This window comes from Dendrobates tinctorius, unplaced genomic scaffold (assembly GCF_039654945.1).
Source record: "Dendrobates tinctorius isolate UK_male_01 unplaced genomic scaffold, ASM3965494v1 ptg000249l, whole genome shotgun sequence".
NCBI classification, from domain to species: Eukaryota; Metazoa; Chordata; class Amphibia; order Anura; family Dendrobatidae; genus Dendrobates; species Dendrobates tinctorius.
This window is the reverse complement of record NW_027361916.1, coordinates 1,770,857-1,790,430: the sequence shown is the minus strand read 5'-3', so window position 1 is coordinate 1,790,430 and position 19,574 is coordinate 1,770,857. Positions and strand designations below refer to the sequence as shown.

At 45.8% G+C, this 19,574-nt stretch overlaps 2 protein-coding genes across 2 annotated transcripts in view; both read right to left on the bottom strand.

Moving 5' to 3' along the window:
* LOC141063315 (uncharacterized) overlaps nucleotides 1-19,574 on the bottom strand; it is a 169,489-nt gene that overhangs the window by 83,888 nt on the left and 66,027 nt on the right.
* LOC141063306 (gastrula zinc finger protein XlCGF66.1-like) lies at nucleotides 318-18,065 on the bottom strand. Its single transcript, XM_073557362.1, has 4 exons — nucleotides 18,036-18,065; nucleotides 849-1,040; nucleotides 540-719; nucleotides 318-458 (listed from the first exon to the last, which is right to left on the bottom strand). The coding sequence occupies exons 1-4, from the start codon at nucleotides 18,063-18,065 to the stop codon at nucleotides 318-320; spliced, it is 543 nt and encodes a 180-aa protein (XP_073413463.1).

The following is a 19,574-nucleotide window of genomic DNA, read 5'->3' as shown; positions in this document are numbered from 1 at the left end:
ATCTATGATCAGCTCTAATCCTGCCATCTCCACCGTTCTCATTACACAAGTACAAAACATATAATACTGGTGGATAAAACAAGACTGAGCACAAGACCTTCACAGCCGTCTACACATCATAGGGGAGATCTCCTGACACCTTCTCTCATCTACCTGATGATCCTGAGGAGCACTGGGATCTTCTTGGTTACAGTCCTGTGGAAGAAGAGGACGGGGACATCTCTCTGGTGTTGTCCTCTTACTGGATAGATCTGGAGGAAACACATACAGGGACTGAATTCATTCTCTACATACAGATAATTATAGGCCGTGTGTATTTAGTCCTGTCTATTACCTGGTGATGTGAGGGGCTGGGGAACCTCCATTATGACGTTCTTGTACAGATCTCTGTGTCCTTCTAAATGCTCCCACTCCTCCATGGAGAAATAGACAGCGACATCCTGACACCTTATAGGAACCTGACACATACAATGATACCGTCATCCCCGATCCCTTCATAGTGTTACTGTATAATGTCCCAGCATTCCCAGCAGTGTCACCTCTCCAGTCAGCAGCTCCATCATCTTGTAGATGAGTTCTAGGATCTTCTGGTCATTGATGTCCTCATGGATCAGGGGGTGAGGTGGAGGCCCCGTGATTGGGCTCAGGGGTCTGCCACATCCCTCAGATACAGGGCCCTGACAGCGATCACTAGAGGTCTTCTTCACCACTGTGTAATCCTGGTTATGGAGAGACACATTAATAAATGTCACTACAGACATTTCCAGAGTCCTCACCTCTCCAGTTCTGTCCATCTGTTATTCCCATAGATAAGAATGATGTAATGTGACGTCATCAGAATCTCTCACCTCTCCAGTGAGACGGAAGAGGATCTCTAGGGTGAGGTGTAACATCCTCTCCGCCATCTTGTCTCTGTCCATATCCATCCTTGATGGGTAAATCAGGAAAATTTTCTTTTGTAGAAGATCTTCACTGAGAGGATCCGATATTGTAGAGATCTGAATGAGAAGAAGATGATCTGATGTAACATCATAAGAATCCTGTGTAATAACACAATTACTGGAGATAATAAGGGAAACATATGAGGAGATTTATTATCTTACAGGGTTTAGTTTTCTTCCCTGACATCTACTATTAAAACCTATATATTTAGGCCACAGACAACAAGCAGTTTCCTCCTCGGAGTCGGCAGCTGAACACGTTCCTCATAGACTCATCTTCCATAACGCTAATTCTTGTCTCATTACCGACACTGGAATCGGCATTAGCAATACTGCAGGAGATATTCATTACACGCGACATGAGAAATAACTCCTTCATGATGAGGACGAAATCTTCATCTTCTACTACGGCTCTAGAGACAGATTTGGCCAGAGTCGGTCACTGCCTCCATCCCCACCGGCCGTCTATATGAAGGTTTCCCGCAGGGCTGTGGAGTCAGAGTCGGAGTCGTGGAGTCGGAGTCGGAGTTAGTTTTGGTTGGAGTCGGAGTCGGTAGAAATGTACCGACTCCAACTCCAGCTTTAAAAAAAAAGTATATATATTTCATAATTGAACTTTCATATTCAGGCAAAGATAAAAATGCTCCTACCAGAGCTTCTAATCTAAAGAGACATTTACAGCACTTTCATCCAGAAGTACTGAAAGCAGTGAATGAGAAAGACTGCATCCAAACCAATGAACCAGTGCCCAGCTCTTCCAGCCAAACAAAGGAGCAGAGAACTTTGCAGCCATCAGTTGCAAGATATTTTGTCAGTGACAAAGTTACTGTGACAATGACAGTAGATACATTTAAAAAACAGATCATAGAGCTTGTTGTAAAGGATAGTGTGCCTATTTCATTATTTTCACGACCAGCTTTTATGTGTCTGAATGGGGAAATGGCCCGCAAGCTTGGTGTTTCTCTGGAGAGAGAGAGTATTAGAAAATTAGTAATCGAAGAAGCTTTTAAACAAAAGGAAGAACTTAAAAAAACTCTCAAGGGACGCTTTCTGTTTCTTAAAATGGATGCCTGCCCACGTCACAGAGTGAACTATTTTGCCATCAATGTCCAATTTGTTTGTGACAAAAATGAAATAGTTACCAAGACATTGGCAGTAAAAGACACCAAAGCTCATCACACCAGTGAGTTTCTCCAGGTCTTGGTGGAAAAGGTTCTGCAAGACTATGAACTTAAAAAAGAGCAAGTTCTTTCTGTCATAACTGACAATGCTTCAAATATGATAAGTACTATTAAGCTAATGAATGAGAGTAATGATGGTGACCAGCAGCTAGAAGAACATTCTGGGTCCACAGACACAGAAATGTTTGAAATAGAGGAACACAGTATTGTAACTGAGGAGCAAACTGAAGTTGCTTCAGATGAACAGCAACATGATAGTTTAGATGATCTTGTTGAAACTGTGTCAATATGTTCTTTCATTCATCACATGCGCTGTGTTGTGCATACGCTACAGCTGGCTATAAGAGACAGTCTGCAAGAAGGACATGCTGCTGCACTGATTGGCAAGGTGACAAAATTGGCTACTGTTGCCAGAACCCCTAAAGTTGACTCAATTTTGAAGAGACGTGCTGGAAAAGGGGCAATTATTGATCAAGCCACACGATGGGGCATTACTTACTTAATGATTCAGCGCTTGGTTGAACTGAAAACCTTTCTTGTAGACATGGCTAACCCTCAACTGACGCTAAATGAAAGTCAGTGGAATCAGGTGACTGAGCTGGAAAAATTGCTGGAGCACCCATTTACAGTGACTAAAAAATTACAAGCAGAGGACTTAACTCCAGGTATTTTCTTAAAGGAGTGGAAGAACCTGATGTTTCGCCTGTCCCAAAGAGGGTTAATTGCAAGTGGCATTGCTACATCAATGAAACGGAGAGAGGAGCTACTATTACAAAATAACATTCTTTTGGCAGCTGTTTATGTAGACCCAATGCATCGGATTCTTCTAGATGATCAACAGCTAAGTAAAGGAAAAGAAGCTCTGTTTGAAATAGTAGTAAGGATGAAAGGGTTGCAGAACAGTCAGGAGGAACAAGAAGAATTTGGTCGTCCTGCCACATCTTCACCCTCATCATCAACTGATGAAGAATTTAATTTCGAAAAATATTTGGATCACAAGGACCGTGCAAAGCGTTCCCGCATAGAAGAGTCATCCCCATCAAGGAACACAGCCAGTACATTTCAGCAGAATTTTTCATGTGCACTAAAAGAAATTGAGAAATTTGACCGTTCATCAAAAATAACAGTGCAACAAGCGATTCCTCTGTATCCTGACATTGTCTGAGATGTTGCCTGAGTGGTTACTGCTTTGCCACCAACACAAGTTAGTGTAGAGAGGTTGTTCTCTGCTCTCAAAATAATTAGATCAGATTTGAGGGCATCCATGAAGGAGGATCTGACAGAGGCAATACTATTTCTGAGGACAAATTTATAGATTTCTTCTTATTAACTGCATAAAAGTGTTTATTGCATATTTACTTACAGTTTAGAAAAGTTTATAAAAGTTATTTGCTATATTCTAATTGTATTCTAATAAATGTAGTTTTTGCTCTAAGTGGTCTGATTACTTATATGATGGTGAGAAACTGAATAAGCACGATGTTTAATATTTTACAACAGTAAATTTGTTGTTATGAATTGGCCATTTATGAAGGAGTCGGAGTCGGAGCCGGAGTCGGAGCCTGATAAAATCCAGGAGTCGGAGTCGGAGTCGGAGCCTGATAAAATCCAGGAGTCGGAGTCGCAACTGTGGCTTACTGACTCCACAGCCCTGGTTTCCCGTCTTCCCCGCACTGGAATCTTCTATCGACGTTAGATCTCAGCTCTGAGTCACACACAGAAGTTTGAGGCTTTTAGAAAAGATTTTTAGTTTCCACAAACACAACGGACAGAAATGATCTGATGCCAAAGTCTCCATCTACAGTGATTTATGGGGATTATTTCTGGCCTTAGGCTTTCCCATATTACAGGAAAACTCCAGAAAAAGCCGATATTAAAATGATTCTAAAGAAAAATTGGCTCCAACAATTCTTGTAAGAAGAAAAAAAATATGCAAAAAGCAGAAGACACATTTTATAAATTTTAACATGTTAAACATTTATTAAAAATAAATTAATCTTTTTGGGCCCCAGAACATAGATGTACACCGCAGGGACGGCAAAGATGAGGCTGCAACAAAAACCCTGACAGTTTTACCACTTGCTGCTGTGAAAAGCAAACATGGCATCTAAGAAGGTGTGGCAGAGTTTGGCTGAATGCCCCCCGCCTCCAAGTACTCGATAGTATGGGGCGGCCTAGTTACTCCGATACTTACATGCCTAATAATGGTGCCTGGGCTGGAATGTATGAAGGTCTATTAGGCCGGGCCAGAGGCAGCGTCCAATAAGTTACCTTATAACGCCCCCATACACATTAGACTAAAGTTCCATGAAAGCACTGATTTCGGGGGGTTTGGCCGACCATATAATGTATTTGGGGGCCTCCCGACAGATGATGTCAGGGCAGAGAAGGATCTGACATCCTGTATTTCAGAGGATAATCCGTTTGTTCTTCCTGTAGATAATCCTCCTCTAGAGGAGTCTGGAGGCGACTCTCTCATACAGACCACAGGAAAGCTGGAATATTTGTGTGTATGGGGGAGTCGGGAGAGATCGCCGTCTGCCAAATGACCGTTCAGCCAACTCTGATCTCATGTGTATGGGGCCGTTAGTATTACACTGACAGGCAGTGATGATACACGGCACTACAGTAGTACAGGGCATCACCGGAGCCATCAGAGGCTTGTATGTTGTGTGATCACACTGATCAGAGGGGTTTAAAAAAGGTTTAAAGTGGAAAAAATATCACAGTTTCGCCAAATATCTGTCACTATATGGAAAGCAGAGTCACTGCACAGTGTTAGTTACGTCACGTCCATAACTACTTTATTATACTCTATTATCCTGTACACAGTGGAGTAGATAGAAATCACAGATCCCACAGCAATAGCTGGAATTGGACCCTCCAATGTAAAGAAAAAATCTATTTATCTATCTCTCTATCTATATACACTGTTCAAAAAAATAAAGGGAACACTTAAACAACAGAATATAACTCAAAGTAAATCAAACTTCTGTGAAATCAAACTGTCCACTTAGGAAGCAACACTGATTGACAATCAATTTCACATGCTGTTGTGCAAATGGAATAGAGAACAGATGGAAATTATTGGCAATTGTCAAGACACCCTCAATAAAGGAGTGGTTCCGCAGGTGGGGACCACAGACCACATCTCAGTACCAATGCGTCTGGCTGATGTTTTGGTCACTTTTGAATGTTGGCTGTGCTTTCACACTCATGGTAACATGAGACGGACTCTACAACCCACACAAGTGGCTCAGGTAGTGCAGCTCATACAGGATGGCACATCAATGCGAGCTGTGGCAAGAAAGTTTGCTGTGTCTGTCAGCGTAGTGTCCAGAGGCTGGAGGCACTACCAGGAGACAGGCCAGTACACCAGGAGATGTGGAGGGGGTCATATGAAGGCATCAACCCAGCAGCAGGACCGCTACCTCCACCTTTAAGCAAGGAGGAACAGGAGAAACACTGCCAGAGCCCTGCAAAATGACCTCCAGCAGGCCACAAATGTGCATGTGTCTGCACAAACAGTTAGAAACTGACTCCATGAGGATGGTCTGAGGGCCCGACGTCCACAGATGGGGGTTGTGCTCACAGCCCAACACCGTACAGGACGCTTGGCATTTGCCACAGAACACCAGGATTGGCAAATTCACCACTGACGCCCTGTGCTCTTCACAGATGGAAGCAGGTTCACACTGAGCACATGTGACAGCCGTGAGAGTCTGGAGATGCCGTGGAGAGCGATCTGCTGCCTGCAACATCCTTCAGCATGACCGGTTTGGCAGTGGTCAGTAATGGTGTGGGGTGGCATTTCTTTGGAGGCCACACGATGTTGGGCTGTGAGCACAACCCCCATGGAGACACAATTGTGCCTTTACCTGGAGCTAAATTCCCAGTGGGGGGCAATTTCCAAAATGCAATAACTTAAGTGGGAAATTCAGCTCTTTTCACACTTAACGGATCTGTATATGGAGTCTACAAACTACAGTGGGGAAATAAGGATTTGTTACGCTGCTAATTCTGGGGCTAAAGTCACATTTTTGTGAGGAAAAAAAGTAAAATTGTCATTTTTTCCTTCCACATTGCTTATATTCCCGTCACAGTATCCGAATTCAGATATTGTCCTGTCAGAAAGGAGAATACAGGAAGCGAAAGGGTTAATAGGACTAACAGGAGGAACCGGCCCAGAAAGCAGAAGATCCAGGAGTGTCCACCACATATATGACTGCTCTGTGCACAGGACCTGTGATGAGGTCACAGGAGGGGAGGAGTCAGGGGTCACATGATCAGGGGCCTCAGTGTGTGCAGGACTCAGTGTGCTGGAGCGCTCCCGATAATCAGCTGCGTGTGTCGCGCTGTGTGATAGTCACAGCACCTGCATGGAGGGCGACACATGCAGCTGATTATCGGGAGCGCTCCAGGGATCCGGGGTCCCGATGCAGCTATTCGGTAAGCGATATTAGCCAATAACAACTTCTCCGACGATATTCGCTCATCTCTAGTAATAACAGCTCAAAGAAATTCACCGAACTTTTCATTACGTTTAATAGTAAGACCCTATTAAATATTGAGCACCAGCGGGATGAAGCATTGACAGCGGCATGTAAAAGTGTGGGCCCCCCAGGTCAAAATGACCGTTATTGTGAGCAGCAGTAAGAAGAAGATGAAAAGATCTCTAAAAGGCCGAACCTCTAAGATGACACATGGCCTTTGTATTTTAGGCAACAATAATAATAATAATAAAAAAAAAAAAAATATATATATATATATATATATATATATATATATATATAGACATTTTTACAATTTCATAATTGCATAAACGAAAAAGGGGCGATGCAAAACTTTGGGCACCCTTGGAGATTTGTGTACTGAGATAATTTTGACCAAGATTTCACACCTTAATTAGCTTGTTAGGGTTATGGTGAGATCACATGGTGACCAGGAGCTACAGTCTGAGGAAAGGGCTAAAAAGCCTTCACTAGACCCCTGTACAGCTGTATAATGAGGCCAGGCTTTATAGTGAAGGGACAGGAGTGAGGGCCTGTGCCCAGGAGCTACAGTCTGAAGAAAGGGCTAAAAAGCCTTCACTAGACCCCTGTACAGCTGTATAATGAGGCCCAGGCTTTATAGTGAAGGGACAGGAGTGAGGGCCTGTGCCCAGGAGCTACAGTCTGAGGAAAGGGCTAAAAAGCCTTCACTAGACCCCTGTACAGCTGTATAATGAGGCCCAGGCTTTATAGAGAAGGGACAGGAGTGAGGGCCTGTTCCCAGGAGCTACAGTCTGAGGAAAGGGCTAAAAAGCCTTCACTAGACCCCTGTACAGCTGTATAATGAGGCCCAGGCTTTATAGTGAAGGGACAGGAGTGAGGGCCTGTGCCCAGGAGCTACAGTCTGAGGAAAGGGCTAAAAAGCCTTCACTAGACCCCTGTACAGCTGTATAATGAGGCCCAGGCTTTAAAGTGAAGGGACAGGAGTCAGGGCCTGTTCCCATGAGCTACAGTCTGAGGAAAGGGCTAAAAAGCCTTCACTAGACCCCTGTACAGCTGTATAATGAGGCCCAGGCTTTATAGTGAAGGGACAAGAGTGAAGGCCTGTTACCAGGAGCTACAGTCTGAGGAAAGGGCTAAAAATCCTTCACTAGACCCCTGTACAGCTGTATAATGAGGCCCAGGCTTTATAGTGAAGGGACAAGAGTGAGGGCCTGTGCCCAGGAGCTACAGTCTGAGGAAAGGGCTAAAAAGCCTTCACTAGACCCCTGTACAGATGTATAATGAGGCCCAGGCTTTATAGTGAAGGGACAGGAGTGAGGGCCTGTGCCCAGGAGCTACAGTCTGAGGAAAGGGCTAAAAAGCCTTCACTAAACCCCTGTACAGCTGTATAATGAGGCCCAGGCTTTATAGTGAAGGGACAGGAGTGAAGGCCTGATCCCAGCAGCTACAGTCTGAGGAAAGGGCTAAAAAGCCTTCACTAGACCCCTGTACAGCTGTATAATGAGGCCCACGCTTTATAGTGAAGGGACTGGAGTGAGGGCCTGTGCCCAGGAGCTACAGTCTGAGGAAAGGGCTAAAAAGCCTTCACTAGACCCCTGTACAGCTGTATAATGAGGCCCAGGCTTTATAGTGAAGGGACAGGAGTGAGGGCCTGTTCCCATGAGCTACAGTCTGAGGAAAGGGCTAAAAAGCCTTCACTAGACCCCTGTACAGCTGTATAATGAGGCCCAGGCTTTATAGTGAAGGGACAGGAGTGAGGGCCTGCTACCAGGAGCTACAGTCTGAGGAAAGGGCTAAAAAGCCTTCACTAGACCCCTGTACAGCTGTATAATGAGGCCCAGGCTTTATAGTGAAGGGACAAGAGTGAGGGCCTGTGCCCAGGAGCTACAGTATGAGGAAAGGGCTAAAAAGCCTTCACTAGACCCCTGTACAGCTGTATAATGAGGCCCAGGCTTTATAGTGAAGGGACTGGAGTGAGGGCCTGTGCCCAGGAGCTACAGTCTGAGGAAAGGGCTAAAAAGCCTTCACTAGACCCCTGTACAGCTGTATAATGAAGTCCAGGCTTTATAGTGAAGGGACAGGAGTTCGGGCCTGTGCCCAGGAGCTACAGTCTGAGGAAAGGGCTAAAAAGCCTTCACTAGACCCCTGTACAGCTGTATAATGAGGCCCAGGCTTTATAGTGAATGGACAGGAGTGAGGGCCTGTTCCCAGGAGCTACAGTCTGAGGAAAGGGCTAAAAAGCCTTCACTAGACCCCTGTACAGCTGTATAATGAGGCGCAGGCTTTATAGTGAAGGGACAGGAGTCAGGGCCTGTTCCCATGAGCTACAGTCTGAGGAAAGGGCTAAAAAGCCTTCACTAGACCCCTGTACAGCTGTATAATGAGGCGCAGGCTTTATAGTGAAGGGACAGGAGTGAGGGCCTGTGCCCAGGAGCTACAGTCTGAGGAAAGGGCTAAAAAGCCTTCACTAGCCCCCTGAACAGCTGTATAATGAGGTCCAGGCTTTAAAGTGATGGGACAGGAGTGAGGGCCTGTTACCAGGAGCTACAGTCTGAGGAAAGGGCTAAAAAGCCTTCACTAGACCCCTGTACAGCTGTATAATGAGGCCCAGGCTTTATAGTGAAGGGACAAGAGTGAGGGCCTGTGCCCAGGAGCTACAGTCTGAGGAAAGGGCTAAAAAGCCTTCACTAGAACCCTGTACAGCTGTATAATGAGGCCCAGGCTTTATAGTGAAGGGACAGGAGTGAGGGCCTGTGCCCAGGAGCTACAGTCTGAGGAAAGGGCTAAAAAGCCTTCACTAGACCCCTGTACAGCTGTATAATGAGGCCCAGGCTTTATAGTGAAGGGACAGGAGTGAAGGCCTGATCCCAGCAGCTACAGTCTGAGGAAAGGGCTAAAAAGCCTTCACTAGACCCCTGTACAGCTGTATAATGAGGCCCACGCTTTATAGTGAAGGGACTGGAGTGAGGGCCTGTGCCCAGGAGCTACAGTCTGAGGAAAAAGCTAAAAAGCCTTCGCTAGACCCCTGTACAGCTGTATAATGAGGCCCAGGCTTTATAGTGAAGGGACAGGAGTGAGGGCCTGTGCCCAGGAGCTACAGTCTGAGGAAAGGGCTAAAAAGCCTTCACTAGACCCCTGTACAGCTGTATAATGAGGCCCAGGCTTTATAGTGATGGGACTGGAGTGAGGGCCTGTGCCCAGGAGCTACAGTCTGAGGAAAGGGCTAAAAAGCCTTCACTAGACCCCTATACAGCTGTATAATGAGGCCCAGGCTTTATAGTGATGGGACAGGAGTGAGGGCCTGTTACCAGGAGCTACAGTCTGAGGAAAGGGCTAAAAAGCCTTCACTAGACCACTGTACAGCTGTATAATGAGGCCCAGGCTTTATAGTGAAGGGACAAGAGTGAGGGCCTGTGCCCAGGAGCTACAGTCTGAGGAAAGGGCTAAAAAGCCTTCACTAGACCCCTGTACAGCTGTATAATGAGGCCCAGGCTTTATAGTGAAGGGACTGGAGTGAGGGCCTGTGCCCAGGAGCTACAGTCTGAGGAAAGGGCTAAAAAGCCTTCACTAGACCCCTGTACAGCTGTATAATCAGGCCCAGTCTTTATAGTGAAGGGACAGGAGTGAGGGCCTGTGCCCAGGAGCTACAGTCTGAGGAAAGGGCTAAAAAGCCTTCACAGACCCCTGTACAGCTGTATAATGAGGCCCAGGCTTTATAGTGAAGGGACAGGAGTGAGGGCCTGTTCCCATGAGCTACAGTCTGAGGAAAAGGCTAAAAAGCCTTCACTAGACCCCTGTACAGCTGTATAATGAGGCCCAGGCTTTATAGTGAAGGGACAGGAGTGAGGGCCTGTTCCCATGAGCTACAGTCTGAGGAAAGGGCTAAAAAGCCTTCACTAGACCCCTGTACAGCTGTATAATGAGGTCCAGGCTTTGTAGTGATGGGACAGGAGTGAGGGCCTGTTACCAGGAGCTACAGTCTGAGGAAAGGGCTAAAAAGCCTTCACTAGACCCCTGTACAGCTGTATAATGAGGCCCAGGCTTTATAGTGAAGGGACAGGAGAGAGGGCCTGTTCCCAGGAGCTACAGTCTGAGGAAAGGGCTAAAAAGCCTTCACTAGACCCCTGTACAGCTGTATAATGAGGCCCAGGCTTTATAGTGAAGGGACAGGAGTGAAGGCCTGATCCCAGCAGCGACAGTCTGAGGAAAGGGCTAAAAAGCCTTCACTAGACCCCTGTACAGCTGTATAATGAGGCCCAGGCTTTATAGTGAAGGGACTGGAGTGAGGGCCTGTGCCCAGGAGCTTCAGTCTGAGGAAAGGGCTAAAAAGCCTTCACTAGACCCCTGTACAGCTGTATAATCAGGCCCAGGCTTTATAGTGAAGGTACAGGAGTGAGGGCCTGTGCCCAGGAGCTACAGTCTGAGGAAAGGGCTAAAAAGCCTTCACTAGACCCCTGTACAGCTGTATAATGAGGCCCAGGCTTTATAGTGAAGGCCTGATCCCAGCAGCTACAGTCTGAGGAAAGGGCTAAAAAGCCTTCACTAGACCCCTGTACAGCTGTATAATGAGGCCCACGCTTTATAGTGAAGGGACTGGAGTGAGGGCCTGTGCCCAGGAGCTACAGTCTGAGGAAAAAGCTAAAAAGCCTTCACTAGACCCCTGTACAGCTGTATAATGAGGCCCAGGCTTTATAGTGAAGGGACAGGAGTGAGGGCCTGTGCCCAGGAGCTACAGTCTGAGGAAAGGGCTAAAAAGCCTTCACTAGACCCCTGTACAGCTGTATAATGAGGCCCAGGCTTTATAGTGAAGGGACAGGAGTGAGGGCCTATTCCAATGAGCTACAGTCTGAGGAAAGGGCTAAAAAGCCTTCACTAGACCCCTGTACAGCTGTATAATGAGGCCCAGGCTTTATAGTGATGGGACTGGAGTGAGGGCCTGTGCCCAGGAGCTACAGTCTGAGGAAAGGGCTAAAAAGCCTTCACTAGACCCCTGTACAGCTGTATAATGAGGCCCAGGCTTTATAGTGATGGGACAGGAGTGAGGGCCTGTTACCAGGAGCTACAGTCTGAGGAAAGGGCTAAAAAGCCTTCACTAGACCACTGTACAGCTGTATAATGAGGCCCAGGCTTTATAGTGAAGGGACAAGAGTGAGGGCCTGTGCCCAGGAGCTACAGTCTGAGGAAAGGGCTAAAAAGCCTTCACTAGACCCCTGTACAGCTGTATAATGAGGCCCAGGCTTTATAGTGAAGGGACTGGAGTGAGGGCCTGTGCCCAGGAGCTACAGTCTGAGGAAAGGGCTAAAAAGCCTTCACTAGACCCCTGTACAGCTGTATAATCAGGCCCAGGCTTTATAGTGAAGGGACAGGAGTGAGGGCCTGTGCCCAGGAGCTACAGTCTGAGGAAAGGGCTAAAAAGCCTTCACAGACCCCTGTACAGCTGTATAATGAGGCCCAGGCTTTATAGTGAAGGGACAGGAGTGAGGGCCTGTTCCCATGAGCTACAGTCTGAGGAAAGGGCTAAAAAGCCTTCACAAGACCCCTGTACAGCTGTATAATGAGGCCCAGGCTTTATAGTGAAGGGACAGGAGTCAGGGCCTGTTCCCATGAGCTACAGTCTGAGGAAAGGGCTAAAAAGCCTTCACTAGACCCCTGTACAGCTGTATAATGAGGTCCAGGCTTTGTAGTGATGGGACAGGAGTGAGGGCCTGTTACCAGGAGCTACAGTCTGAGGAAAGGGCTAAAAAGCCTTCACTAGACCCCTGTACAGCTGTATAATGAGGCCCAGGCTTTATAGTGAAGGGACAGGAGAGAGGGCCTGTTCCCAGGAGCTACAGTCTGAGGAAAGGGCTAAAAAGCCTTCACTAGACCCCTGTACAGCTGTATAATGAGGCCCAGGCTTTATAGTGAAGGGACAGGAGTGAAGGCCTGATCCCAGCAGCGACAGTCTGAGGAAAGGGCTAAAAAGCCTTCACTAGACCCCTGTACAGCTGTATAATGAGGCCCAGGCTTTATAGTGAAGGGACTGGAGTGAGGGCCTGTGCCCAGGAGCTACAGTCTGAGGAAAGGGCTAAAAAGCCTTCACTAGACCCCTGTACAGCTGTATAATCAGGCCCAGGCTTTATAGTGAAGGTACAGGAGTGAGGGCCTGTGCCCAGGAGCTACAGTCTGAGGAAAGGGCTAAAAAGCCTTCACTAGACCCCTGTACAGCTGTATAATGAGGCCCAGGCTTTATAGTGAAGGCCTGATCCCAGCAGCTACAGTCTGAGGAAAGGGCTAAAAATCCTTCACTAGACCCCTGTACAGCTGTATAATGAGGCCCAGGCTTTATAGTGAAGGGACAGGAGTCAGGGCCTGTTCCCATGAGCTACAGTCTGAGGAAAGGGCTAAAAAGCCTTCACTAGACCCCTGTACAGCTGTATAATGAGGTCCAGGCTTTATAGTGATGGGACTGGAGTGAGGGCCTGTGCCCAGGAGCTACAGTCTGATGAAAGGGCTAAAAAGCCTTCACTAGACCCCTGTACAGCTGTATAATGAGGCCCAGGCTTTATAGTGAAGGGACAGGAGTGAGGGCCTGATCCCAGGAGCTACAGTCTGAGGAAAGGGCTAAAAAGCCTTCACTAGACCCCTGTACAGCTGTATAATGAGGTCCAGGCTTTATAGTGATGGGACAGGAGTGAGGGCCTGTTACCAGGAGCTACAGTCTGATGAAAGGGCTAAAAAGCCTTCACTAGACCCCTGTACAGCTGTATAATGAGGCCCAGGCTTTATAGTGAAGGGACAGGAGTGAGGGCCTGATCCCAGGAGCTACAGTCTGAGGAAAGGGCTAAAAAGCCTTCACTAGACCCCTGTACAGCTGTATAATGAGGTCCAGGCTTTATAGTGATGGGACAGGAGTGAGCGCCTATTACCAGGAGCTACAGTCTGAGGAAAGGGCTAAAAAGCCTTCACTAGACCCCTGTACAGCTGTATAATGAGGCCCAGGCTTTATAGTGAAGGGACAAGAGTGAGGGCCTGTGCCCAGGAGTTACAGTCTGAGGAAAGGGCTAAAAAGCCTTCACTAGACCCCTGTACAGCTGTATAATGAGGCCCAGGCTTTATAGTGATGGGACAGGAGTGAGGGCCTGTTACCAGGAGCTACAGTCTGAGGAAAAGGGCTAAAAAGCCTTCACTAGACCCCTGTACAGCTGTATAATGAGGCACAGGCTTTATAGTGAAGGGACTGGAGTGAGGGCCTGTGCCCAGGAGCTACAGTCTGAGGAAAGGGCTAAAAGCCTTCACTAGACCCCTGTACAGCTGTATAATGAGGCCCAGGCTTTATAGTGAAGGGACAGGAGTGAAGGCCTGATCCCAGCAGCTACAGTCTGAGGAAAGGGCTAAAAAGCCTTCACTAGACCCCTGTACATCTGTATAATGAGACCCACGCTTTATAGTGAAGGGACTGGAGTGAGGGCCTGTGCCCAGGAGCTACAGTCTGAGGAAAGGGCTAAAAAGCCTTCACTAGACCCCTGTACAGCTGTATAATGAGGCCCAGGCTTTATAGTGAAGGGACAGGAGTGAGGGCCTGTGCCCAGGAGCTACAGTCTGAGGAAAGGGCTAAAAAGCCTTCACTAGACCCCTGAACAGCTGTATAATGAGGCCCAGGCTTTATAGTGAAGGGACAGGAGTGAGGGCCTATTCCAATGAGCTACAGTCTGAGGAAAGGGCTAAAAAGCCTTCACTAGACCCCTGTACAGCTGTATAATGAGGCCCAGCCTTTATAGCGAAGGGACAGGAGTGAGGGCCTGTTCCCATGAGCTACAGTCTGAGGAAAGGGCTAAAAAGCCTTCACTAGACCCCTGTACAGCTGTATAATGAGGTCCAGGCTTTATAGTGAAGGGACAGGAGTGAGGGCCTGTTCCCAGGAGCTACAGTCTGAGGAAAGGGCTAAAAAGCCTTCACTAGACTCCTGTACAGCTGTATAATGAGGCCCAGGCTTTATAGTGAAGGGACAGGAGAGAGGGCCTGTTCCCAGGAGCTACAGTCTGAGGAAAGGGCTAAAAGCCTTCACTAGACCCCGTACAGCTGTATAATGAGGCCAGGCTTTATAGTAATGGGACAGGAGTGAGGGCCTGTTCCCATGAGCTACAGACTGAGGAAAGGGCTAAAAAGCCTTCACTAGACCCCTGTACAGCTGTATAATGAGGCCCAGGCTTTATAGTGAAGGGACAGGAGTGAGAAAAATGGTGTCTGGTGTATTTGGAAGTCGCCTTGCTACACTTGTAAGGAGAGCTTTAAACTAGAACAACATGGGAAGGGAAGCAAAAGACCAGAAAAAGCCATACATCTGAAAAATGCTATTGAGAACTCTGCTATTAGAAGTGGAAAGGAAGAACAAAGACAAAATAATCTAATTAATAAAAATATTGGAGAAAGAGAAACCAATCACAAACTAAAATGTTTCTATACTAATGCACAAAGCATGGGCAACAAACAAGGAGAATTGGAACTACTAACACAGGAAAAGAAATATGATGTCATTGGAATCACTGAAACCTGGTGGGACAATACACATGATTGGAATACAAGACTAGAAGGATACAACTTATTTGCAAGAAACAGACTTGATAAACGAGGAGGGGGTGTCGCATTGTATGTTAGAAACGCGTATATCTGCACAGAGATTGAAGCTTCAGAGACTGGGAGTTCTGTGGAAACTGTTTGGGTAAGAATACAAGGACAGAACAATGGAAAGGACACCATTGTAGGCATTTACTACAGGCCGCCTGTGCAAGCTGAAGATATGGATGAACTCTTTATGCATCAAATGGCCAAGTTCTCCAAAAAATATGACATAGTTGTCATGGGAGATTTCAACTATCCAGACATTTGTTGGGAATCTCTCTCAGGCAAAACTAACAGGTCAAGGAAATTCTTATCCTCTCTTGCTGACAACTTTATCTTCCAAAAGGTAGGGGAGAAAACAAGGGGAACTGCTACCTTGGATCTAATCCTTACAAACAGGGAGGAAATGGTTGAGGAGGTAAAAGTGGCTGGAACCCTAGGAGGTAGCGACCATGCTATTTTAGAATTTTGGATAACTAGAGGCGGAAGACCTGTGAAGACTCAGACATCAAGGTTAGATTTCAGAAAGGCAGATTTTAAGGGATTCAGAAAGAGAATTGGAGGGATCCAATGGCTGGATATCCTTAAAGACAAAAATGTCCAGGAAGGATGGGAAATCTTGAAAAATGAAATTCTCAAAGCACAGTTGTTAACAATTCCGAAAAGAGGGAAGAATAGGAAGCATTTAAGGAAACCAGGATGGATGAACACAGAACTTAAGCACATGCTAAAAAGGAAGAAAAAAATGTTTATAAAATGGAAAGAGGGAGGCATATCTAAAGAAAAATATAATGCTGTCTGCAGAACCTGCAGGGCACAAATCAGATTAGCTAAAGCTGAAAATGAATTGAGGCTTGCAAGAAATGTCAAAAGCAATAATAAAGGATTTTGGGGATATCTCAAAAGTAAAAGAAAAGTCAAAGATGCTATAGGATTTTTACTGGATGACAATGATGAAATGGTAAGACAGGATGTTGAGAAGGCTGAACTTTTAAATTCCTATTTTGCATCTGTATTCTCTCAGAAAGGAAATGTAACATCAACTGTTATTCACTGTCCTATTAAGGGAATAGAAGAATCCAGGATATCTATAAACAGAAAGATAGTGAGGAAACACTTAGCTAACCTAAATGAATTCAAGTCTCCAGGTCCAGATGAATTACACCCCAGAGTACTGAAGGAGATAGCAGAAGAAATTTTTGAACCCCTCTCCATAATCTTTGAAAATTCTTGGAGAACAGGAGAAGTCCCAGAAGACTGGAGAAGAGCAAATGTTGTTCCTATCTTCAAAAAGGGGAAGAAGGTGGACCCAAGCAACTATAGGCCAGTGAGTCTGACTTCTATACCAGGAAAGATCTTTCAACAAATTATTAAACAACATGTATGTCAATACCTGGATAAGAATGAAGTGATTAAACAGAGTCAGCATGGGTTTGTAACTAATAAGTCATGTCAGACTAACTTAATTTCCTTCTATGACGGTATCACTGATTGGGTGGATCAAGGAAATGCTGTAGATATAGTATATCTTGACTTCAGCAAAGCATTTGACAAAGTCTCTCATACAATCCTTATTGAAAAAATGACTAAGTATGGAATGGACAAGGCAACTGTTAAGTGGATTCATAACTGGCTTAGTGATCGGACCCAAAGAGTGGTCGTAAATGGCTGCACATCCAGTTGGAAGAATGTCTCAAGTGGGGTACCACAGGGCTCTGTCCTGGGCCCTGTATTGTTTAACATCTTTATCAACGATGTAGATGAAGGAATTGAGGGTAAAGTGATTAAATTTGCTGATGACACAAAGCTAGGAGGGATAGCTAATACTAGAGAAGAGAGAGAGAGGATTCAAAAAGATATAAATAAACTGGAGAAGTGGGCAGCAACTAACAGAATGGTTTTTAACAGGGAGAAATGCAAAGTACTACATCTGGGCAATAAAAATGAAAAAAGCATATACAGAATGGGAGGAATAGGGCTAAGCAACAGCACATGTGAAAAAGACTTGGGTATACTAATAGATCACAGACTGAATATGAGTCAACAGTGTGATGCAGCAGCAAAAAAGGCAAATGCAATTCTAGGATGTATTAACAGAAGCATACAGTCTAGATCACGTAAAGTCATTATTGCCCTCTACTCCTCTTTGGTCAGACCTCATCTGGAATATTGTGTCCAGTTTTGGGCACCACATTTTAAAACAGACATCAACAAACTGGAGCAAGTTCAGAAAAGAGCGACCAGAATGGTGACCGGTCTGCAAACCCTGTCTTATGAGGAAAGGTTGCAGGATTTGGGAATGTTTAGTTTGCAAAAGAGAAGACTGAGAGGAGACTTAATAGCTGTCTACAAATATCTAAAGGGCTGTCACATTGTAGAAGGATCAACTTTATTCTCATTTGCACAAGGAAAGACTAGAAGCAATGGGATGAAACTGAATGGGAGGAGACACAGATTAGATATTAGAAAAAAACTTTTTGACAGTTAGAGTGATCAATAAGTGGAACAGGCTGCCACGAGAAGTGGTGAGTTCTCCTTCAATGGAAGTCTTCAAACAGAGACTGGACAGACATCTGACTGGGATGATTTAGCGAATCCTGCTTTGAGCAGGGGGTTGGACCAGATGGCCCAGGAGGTCCCTTCCAACTCTACGATTCTATGATTCTATGAAAAACCAACCTGCTATTCTACACAGATCAACTCTCAGCCTGGCACACCACCCTGTGCAAATATTATAAATATATGTCTAAGTGCAACACTAATAATGGCCGGCAGATTAAAATCAGAAGCCAAGCAGATGATGACACCAACTCACTTACCTTAAGCCTATACAACGATGGCACCGTCATGGTGCAAGGGACGAGGACAATCTGCAGCAGTTTGAAAACCATTTTACTCATATCAGAGAACAGGCACAAATCTTTAAAAAACAACCCCTAGAGGCCACTTCTAATGCTCATATCTCTACAGAGACCTCTAGGTTCAGCTCCTCAACCCCCAACTCTTCACACCTCTCCCCTGAGGCCATCAGAGACTGCCTATCCCAATTAGAAAGAGAACTGGTCCAAATTAGGGAAGAGCTTCAAAGAAACTCGCATAGAAATGCAAATGACCAAGTAACAAGTGAGATCAATAAACTGAAATGTGAGTACAAGTCAGCTCTACAGAAGATAGGAGAAGAAATGCGTGAATTACAAAATGACAATGAGAGACTCATAAAGGAGATCGCAGAACTAAAAACACAGACCCCTCACCATCTGACCCAGCAGGGGGCAAAGGAAGCAAGCCAGAGAGCAGACAACATGGCCTCCACTGACCAGAATGTGAAGATGCCAAAAAACAGCACAACAATAACCAATACGACCAATCCTGAAACCAATAAAAGTGAACCAGAAACTAGAGAGATAGAAAAGAGAAGAGAACCAACCACCAGCAAAGCCAGCATCACAGACCCCCATCAGCGGCCACTTAACCCACCCCAGACATCACAAAGTCCTGACATTGTCCTAATAATGGACTCAAATGGGAAGTACCTAAATACACGATGGCTATTCCCAGGAAAATGGGTCAGAAAAGTTCACTGTGCAACTATTGAACAGGTGACAGAGGTCATCAGTAATCCACGGTTTACCAACCCAAACCATATTATCATACAAACAATCTGCCAGACCAGCACCAGCAGATCGCAGGACAACTTATCCAATTAGCAAAGACGGCAAAACTAAAATTCCCAGACAGCAAAATCATTCTGTCATCTCTGCTCCCAACAAAGGATATATCCAGGCAAACCACCCAAAGTATCAATATGGAACTGACAGAAAGGGTCAAGACTGTCCCAAACGTGACCCTGGCACAACACCTTTCCATAAACCACCATCACCTGTATGATAATAAACACCTCAACAAACAAGGGGTCAGCCTCCTGGCCAAAGAGCTGAAAGACATTGTACTAAACAGAGGACCGAGGCCTGGACTCAACAGTGACCATAATCACACTGAAAGACCCCCAACAATAAAAAGGTAGAAAACCCCAGTCCTATTTCCAGAAGCTGGAAACAAAGCTCTTCACCCAAAATCAGACCATCAGAGGAGGAGACCTCCACGGAGGGGTCCACCGACCCCACACAGATACATGCAGAGCAGAGATATGGATGAGATAAAGACCCTGCTCAGCGCACTATGCAGGAAACTAATGTGACTGGATGCAACCAAGCACATCTACAGAACAGTCAGAAATCCAGTTTGATCTACACAGCCATACTCATTACAAGGTATATACACCCAAGATATATAGAAACATGACTTCACTTACAATCAGCAGCTGGAATATTCAGGGTCACAACACCTCGACCTTTGGA